The sequence below is a fragment of the Hylaeus anthracinus genome, unplaced genomic scaffold, assembly GCF_026225885.1.
Source record: "Hylaeus anthracinus isolate JK02 unplaced genomic scaffold, UHH_iyHylAnth1.0_haploid 12002, whole genome shotgun sequence".
Lineage (NCBI taxonomy): Eukaryota > Metazoa > Arthropoda > Insecta > Hymenoptera > Colletidae > Hylaeus > Hylaeus anthracinus.
Window position 1 is genome coordinate 13,452,693 of NW_026534349.1, and position 7,515 is coordinate 13,460,207.

The following is a 7,515-nucleotide window of genomic DNA, read 5'->3' on the forward strand; positions in this document are numbered from 1 at the left end:
TAGATGGAACCGGCTTTCGCGTCGAAAAATATGCAAACGCAAGCGTGGAAAATAATGGCCGGGGCGGCGGGTGAGCGGAGACGTTTGAAATTTTCTTCATCGGCGTGCCAAATCCCGTAAATTTCGGGAGCTATTAAGTTTATCGGGTCGGGTAAGGAGTTCCCAAGTTTTATAAATGGCGCGCGACCGCTTGGCCGTCGCTGTCTTCGATGCAATCTACGGAAAAACCTCGTTCCTCAGGTTCACTTAATTCTACCACCGTGTGGCGCATCGAGTAGACGAAAGAACTGCGAACTTTTGCAGCCACGATCGATCGATGTATCGTAATAGAAAACGATTCATCCGTTTCATCATCCTCGCCCATCTGGAGCTAGCTGGACACTCTATTTAGGTCACAAGAATTCTAATATTTCTAAAAATTGTACTGTATGAATTTTAATAAATGTTGAGCTTCTTCGTCTATGTTTGTCGACAGCCATAAGTATCAGTACATCCTCAAAAATGTGGTCGAATATGTAGATATATTGCAAATGAGAGATTTTATTAAATTGTATATTGTTTAATATTAATCAAACCTTTGATGTTTGATAGTATAGGTGATCGTTGCTGTTCATGTGATAGTAAAACAGAAAAGAGTGTTATTTTAAAGGTGATGTGATCTCTGTGAAGAGTTAAGATACCAGTCGTGCATCACTAGTGTAAGAATATTTCCTCCCAAAAACCAAATTAATATTGTCTAATTAATTTTCGTTATACATTTACAGTGTTCATTTTATTAAAACTCGTTCAAAAATTTCCAAAATGATCTATGACAATATAATTTCGATTACAATCAAACAACATTACAAATTCGCTTCAAGATTAACAATGAAATGGTTAAGGTATAAAGTACTAATTTACAGAAATTTGGATTCTTCCACATCACCTTTGGAGGTTTCAAACACAAACTAATTAAAAACAAAAATTTAGAAGTTTCTATTACTCTTCTCTTAACCGAAATCGATATATTGCCCGACAGGATTCTCGCAAACCTCTAAAATTATTACCACAAACCGTGCAACTTTGATCAAACCATACAAAACCACCGGAGCGTATCTTGGTTATTAAAAAGTTTCCCATGCTAAATTGATCCAGCACCTTTGCAGAAAAAGAATTCCGAAGAATCCCTGCGGTAACGCGGCGCCAGTTCACGTTTATTAAAAATCTCATACTACAGGCTACAGTTTAAAATTACATTACTTAATCCCTACAAAACGACTCGAATCTCTAACTCACAGGACACCATTTTTGTAAATAGTCTCCACCAAGCTGACCGTGGGAGAGATCAAAGTTGAACGATGCTGTCTGTATTGTTTCGTTTTTCGTGATTTCGCAGTGAACCTCGTCGAGTTTCCGCGACATCCGAGAGGTGCGATTTTGCGGGAAGGAATCGTGTTCGATTTCGTGGAATACGACGGTGGTAACGGCAATTTGGCAAATCTCAAAGCGACACGATTCGCACGGTCTAATTCGTCACCCGTGGGGAGGAAATAATGACCCCGGTTTCTTCTTAGTATGCCGTACTCCACGCCTCTCCGCAAGGCTGCCTTTACCTGTAATTATCAATTACTCGGAATTACAATTTTTATCGCGAACATCCCTTCGAGGATATCTACACTATATACTGTAGCAATTAATTTATATTGGATGATTTATCGTTGAACGGGATGTCGAATAAAAATTGAGGTGAAGCTTTAACCCTTTCCGAAGGCCAGCTGTTCCAGATATTTAAAAGTGTCCTATCATGAAGAATATTTCTATTGAGGTATGGTAGTTTATATACTTTGGTTTAGTTATTACAGTATTGAAATTTGAAAAAATTATCTATATATTCTTTTCTTGGAGTATTAATTCGACAATCTTCATAATAAAGATACTAGAATAAATAGATTAATGTATAATCTATTCATAATAATGTACTTTAGTCAGAGATCAATTTTTAATAATGTTATAATCTTTTCCTTTTTAAGTGTGTAGGAGACTTTTGTTAAAGGCAAGCATGAATATTGTTGCAATTCGTTTAAATACAAAATGAAATGTATTTAGCTTTAATATTCTTTTTCTTACAGAGACGTGTAATGACCTCGTTTAAAAAGTAATGTACCTAATACGAAAACTGTATTCATTTAAACAATAATTTTCATTAATTACTATGTAAATCATGTTGCAACGTGTTGAAAATCGAAATTAAATTTATCGAGCTCCAATATTTTCTGTCTTAAATAATTATGATATAGTTAAAAAGATCTAAAACGTATCGTGATATTCAAAGGTGTCGTTTTAGAAATAATATAATTGTTTATATTTAAATTACAATTTTCATTAATTACTCCGCAAATCTACCTACGCTTTTATGTTAAATTACGAATAACTCTAACTGTCTATTTTACATACAAGTAAATTTCATGCCGTGTATTTCATTTTGCACACAATACATGAGAAATGGTGATCATTTCAGAATGAACCTACAACAGAAAATGCATGTACGCGGTGTATAACGCGCATTCTCGAAATTATAATGTAATATAGACGGTGATATATGAAAACAGAATGGCCGCTATAACCGCCTGAAAGGATGAAATTTCAAAAGTCCGGCGCAAGAACAACCACCGAAAGAACGTTGAGAGAACTGCTGAAGGAATGTTAATTACGAGAATAAAAGCAAAAGTAATTCAGTCGGTTGTGTTCAACTAACGACGTTTCCAGCCGCGGTTCCCTAATTTCCTTAGTCTTGCATAACGAAACATTTCACTTTGTTAGTTTTTCTTTCGATTTCAGTTTTTATCTTTCTGTGGACGGTTGCTGTGTCCGAGAAATTCATGAATCACTGTAATTAGGGAGCTAACTTAAGTTTTGGAAGATTCAAGTGATGTTTCCAAATTACACCAACAGTTGACGCGTGTGTTCTGAGTGAGTTAAGAAACTTGAAGAAGTCGGAAAACCCTGTTTCAAACTTAAAATTTAAATTTCTTTAATGAAAATGGTCTGGCGATTTAGAAAAATTGATTTCGGACAGATCATACTTTAATTTGTAGTTTGAAAAAGTTAATTATATATTCTTTTTTGTTTGCAGTGTGTTTATTTGACATTATTTATGATAAAAACACTAGAACGAGTACATAAATTAATGTATGAATAAATCTTGTGCAAGTTTGTGAATTTTATGAAGAGTAAATATAGATTTAAGCTGCAGAAAAGTAAGTTCTTTTAGTCTAAATTGGCAATGAAAAGTGTAAATAATTATTGTAGATTTAAATGGAATATCAATTTGGACAGATGGAATTAGTTAGAAGGCAAGGGAGTCTCGAATGTTTTCAACCACTTCGGTTCGTTTCAAAAGAAATTCAAAAGAAATTAATAATTGGAAATTTGAAAGGGATTTTAAAACAGGTTCGCACGTAACTTCTCTAGTGTTATTTCCGGTATGTTCTTTCTATCCTGATAATCCTGTAAAATATGAATGTTTAAATAGAAATATTCTTCAAAAATTTTAATGGAATATTAATTTAAACATTTTTAGAGCATTCATACTGATAACTGAGTTTAAAAACAATTTAAAAAAAAGTAAAAACCCGTAATTTTTGTGAATTCTCTGGTGTTATTCCTTCATTCCTGAATAAGTCCTAACACATTCAGATAAGGACATCGTAGAGCATTCTTTAAGTACAACTTTGGAATCACATAAATCATGTCACACTAAAACTTAGATCGTTAAATTTATGATAATGAAAATGGAGTTTCTCTAGAATGAAATGTATCCAACTCAATATAAATTAGCCTCTCCTAATTTCGCGTAAAGTATAAAATATACGGAATATTATGGACGATCATGGTCCTTCGCGATACGACATTTATTCGGCTCGTAACTCATCCTTCGAATAATCCCAATTCAAGTGAAAGCAATAAAGCACACGACTTTAAATTTCACCGGCATTACCGGTCGAGATTGCTTTCAAAGCGCTTTCAATGCCATAATAATTATCTCCTGGGCCACTCACTTGTCGTTTAACGCGTCCCTCGGCCATATTGGATGCATAACTTATGTAACCTATGATCTTGTTAGGCGTCGAACCCCTGGTTTCACGAAGATCCTGTATAGCAGACACGATCAGCGCAGCAATTTTCATCGGCTTTACTTTCCCCGCCTTTCTCCTCGATATTTTCCTCGCTACCTTTCTCCTTTTTCGTGCCATTTTATCGATAAATTTTTACTGGAGGAATCGCTCTCGCGGCTGAGGGACGACGGAACTTGAAATTTTCACAAAATCGTCGCCGGCAAATTCCAGATATTGCGAGACACGACAAATTTAACCATCGACGGCTGCCGAAAGAATGATTCGCGCGACCCTTCGTTTGTTCGCGACAACGAATTGAAGTTGCGGTCGTTGAATCGCGAGCTTCGATAAATATACAGCTGCGCGACGAAATAGAGCGAAAACAATCGCGGAATTTGATTTTATTTGCTACATATTCCTTTAAATAAATTCTTTTTGGTGCATATCAGTTTTATGATTATTTGTTGCGTTCTATTTCGGATTCTATTAGTAACTAATTTCTCTAAATTGAGTATTAGTTATTCGTTAAATTTGTCGATTAAAGGAATAATGGATAAATAATTCGTTAGTTGAAATAGCTATGTGCAAAGAAATTTTGCAAGATGCAGGTACCGATCTGTATATGTTAAATAATTATTCAATTATGTTTAATTACATAAACGAAAGTTAACATTGTAGAGTGATGTTACATTTTTAAAGTTGAATAATATGGTTATGATATATAGTAGAAAATTAATATTATCATTCTTTTACCCTGAGTGCAAGTACGTGAAGAATTAATGAGAACATCAGTAATAGATCAAAAACATTGATAACTAAAATAAAAGAGTATTAAAATTGTTTATGCTTGTCCAAGCTATAATGGATCATATTGTTTTCATAATTATTCAAACCAAATGTAAGAATAAAAATAATATATCATAACAAATTGCAAATTAGACCATACACGTGTAATTAGTGTAATATATAACGACAATAGAATATAAAAAAAAAACTCGAAGAACAAAATTAACATAAATATCTTAAATATCTACGTAGTTAACTATCAGTAACAAATAATAGTGCCACGTGGTTGAAGAATAATCAATTAAACTTAAAAATCACTTTATTATCGCTGTTGTCAATAATTTTATAGAAAGTGTTTCACCTTTGCAACAGTTCTAATTAGAGAACTGGATGAATTCGCCGCAACATTTATTGACTCAATCAATACGAGCATTTTTGAGTTAATGAAAATCTGATTTAATAGCAATTATCGACGAGTGTCTGCGGGTGACAATTAGTAACAGCAAAAGTTCTACGTGCTTGACAACGAATCATTCGCAATCAATATGTGGAAACTTTATTTCCACATTTACTTGGAATTTGGAACAGTCTTTGAACTATTGATTGTACACGCGAAATACACATCGTTATTTCCTCGCCAGTTTACGGAATTTCGCTGCGCTCGATGGTAAAGTCAGAACTTTCGAAATTGTTTAGTAGAAATTCAACGTGCAGGTCATTTATCTGTTTAAATTTCAAGAACAAACGCATTTAGGAGAACTACTATTTTCATTAAAGGCTTTCGATGCATTTGAGGAAATATTGTTTGTAATCGAACCTTGTTAAGGAATAAATTAAACTGCTTAATGTGAAAATGTTTCTCGTAAAAAGATAATAATGGTGGATTTAAAAACCACTTCCATTTAGAAATAAAAAGAGACAGATATGAAGATCCTTTTATATGAAAGATATTTTTTTAGTTTTTTTTTAGTCTAAAGTTTATCGTTTCGTCATGTTAGTATTTCCGATAAAAACGAAATTGTAGTGATACAATTTGATACACTATACTGTACCACCTGTATTACACCTTTATAGATCTTTTCACATGATATCGCATTTCTTCGAAGTGGTTCTATCAACAGAAGTCTATTTTATAAAATTTGATAGACTAGCCATTTTGCTTCTAAGCTCATCGATATCTGATATTCAGAATCGTAATATAATTAATTCAATTTTCTACTCCGATTCAAAACCATTCATTTGTCACTTTTATTTGAAATGGAATGAGTGCTTGAAGGTGACCAAACACAATAATCGAAACGTCAGTGAATAAAAAGAAATAGTAAGTGCAATACTCAAACTTATAGACTAAGCACTCTTTCGTTTCATGGGGGATAAATTATAAATGGAGTTTTTTTCTGCACTAATCGATGCCACAGAAACAAAAGCAATTTTTATCTGTAAATCGATTTTAAGATATACATAAATATGCTGTCTCACTTTGATATGCTATATTTTTGAATCCTAAATAGTATTGTGATTGTAAGTAATAGTCATTTTTATACAAAAGCAAATGTACACATACAGTCAGTCCCCGAAGCGTTCTTACCCTCCATGTCTATTAAAAAAATTTGTTTAACCTTATTGTAAGTGATAGGTTCGATGTTTTCAAATAAATGTTTCATTTTAAATACATACATGAATAAATTTAATCTTGACAAACTCAATACATACATACTGTACATGTTAACCCTTTGCAGTCGAGAGGTGACTCTCAGTCACCACTAGGTTTTCTTTAGGTTTAATTTCTTTGGAATTTGAAGTGCCAATAAAATGATTGTCGTTGAGGCAAAGGTGACCTGATTCTCAAATTTCAAATTAGAGATCTCATTTTCGAAGTCAATAGAATCTCAGCATTCGTGGCAATAGAATGCTAAAAAAGCATCTCAAGTTGCTGGTAGATACCAGAAAAAGGAGGCCTCGAGTGGAAAGGGTTGATACCCTTCAACAAGTTAAAACAAACAAACTCGAATTTAAATAAATAAATTCCAACCCCAAATGAACCCTCACTGACCAACCACAGAAAACACTCGTGTCACAGTATCTAACATCGTAGCCCAAAAAAAGTGCAAACCCTTTTTCCTATCAACAAAATATATCTTTCAACTTCTGCGCCCTTATCTCGCAAACACCCCATACACCTATCCGTATTCGCATGCTACAAACTGGCACGAGAATCGCGTACCTTTCTTTGCATTTTATAGGTCCTGCGAGTTTATCGGTCCTGGCTTAGGCAACCCCTATTCGCGAGAATGGCCGCCTTTTTCCCTCTGCTACTCAATCAGTCAACTTTACGATAGGCGTACAGCTCTCTCGACCAATGGGAAAAGAAAAGGTCTTGAATAATACATTGCACCGTCGCAGATGCACTCGGCACCGGTATCAGTTTCAAGGCGGCATAATTGCCCTTTTACCGGTCCCCCGTTGCCGCGATAAGAGTGGCAACCAGTTGTGCGCAAATTAGTCCACGTCAGAGATAGATCGCAGCAACGTCGATACGCGAGAACGTCATTATGATGATCGAGTGCGACGCTCCTATCAAGAGCGACCAAACGGGGCGAAGTTTATTCAACTCTCGCGTGTGTCATTCTAATTT

The 7,515-nt window shown here is 34.5% G+C and overlaps 1 protein-coding gene across 1 annotated transcript; it reads right to left on the minus strand.

The window, feature by feature from the left end:
• Nucleotides 1–1,271: 1,271 nt before the first annotated feature.
• LOC128892478 (uncharacterized) lies at nucleotides 1,272–4,232 on the minus strand. Its single transcript, XM_054152921.1, has 2 exons — nucleotides 4,038–4,232; nucleotides 1,272–1,592 (listed from the first exon to the last, which is right to left on the minus strand). Exons 1-2 carry the CDS (start codon nucleotides 4,230–4,232, stop codon nucleotides 1,272–1,274), a joined length of 516 nt encoding a protein of 171 aa, XP_054008896.1.
• Nucleotides 4,233–7,515: the final 3,283 nt, after the last annotated feature.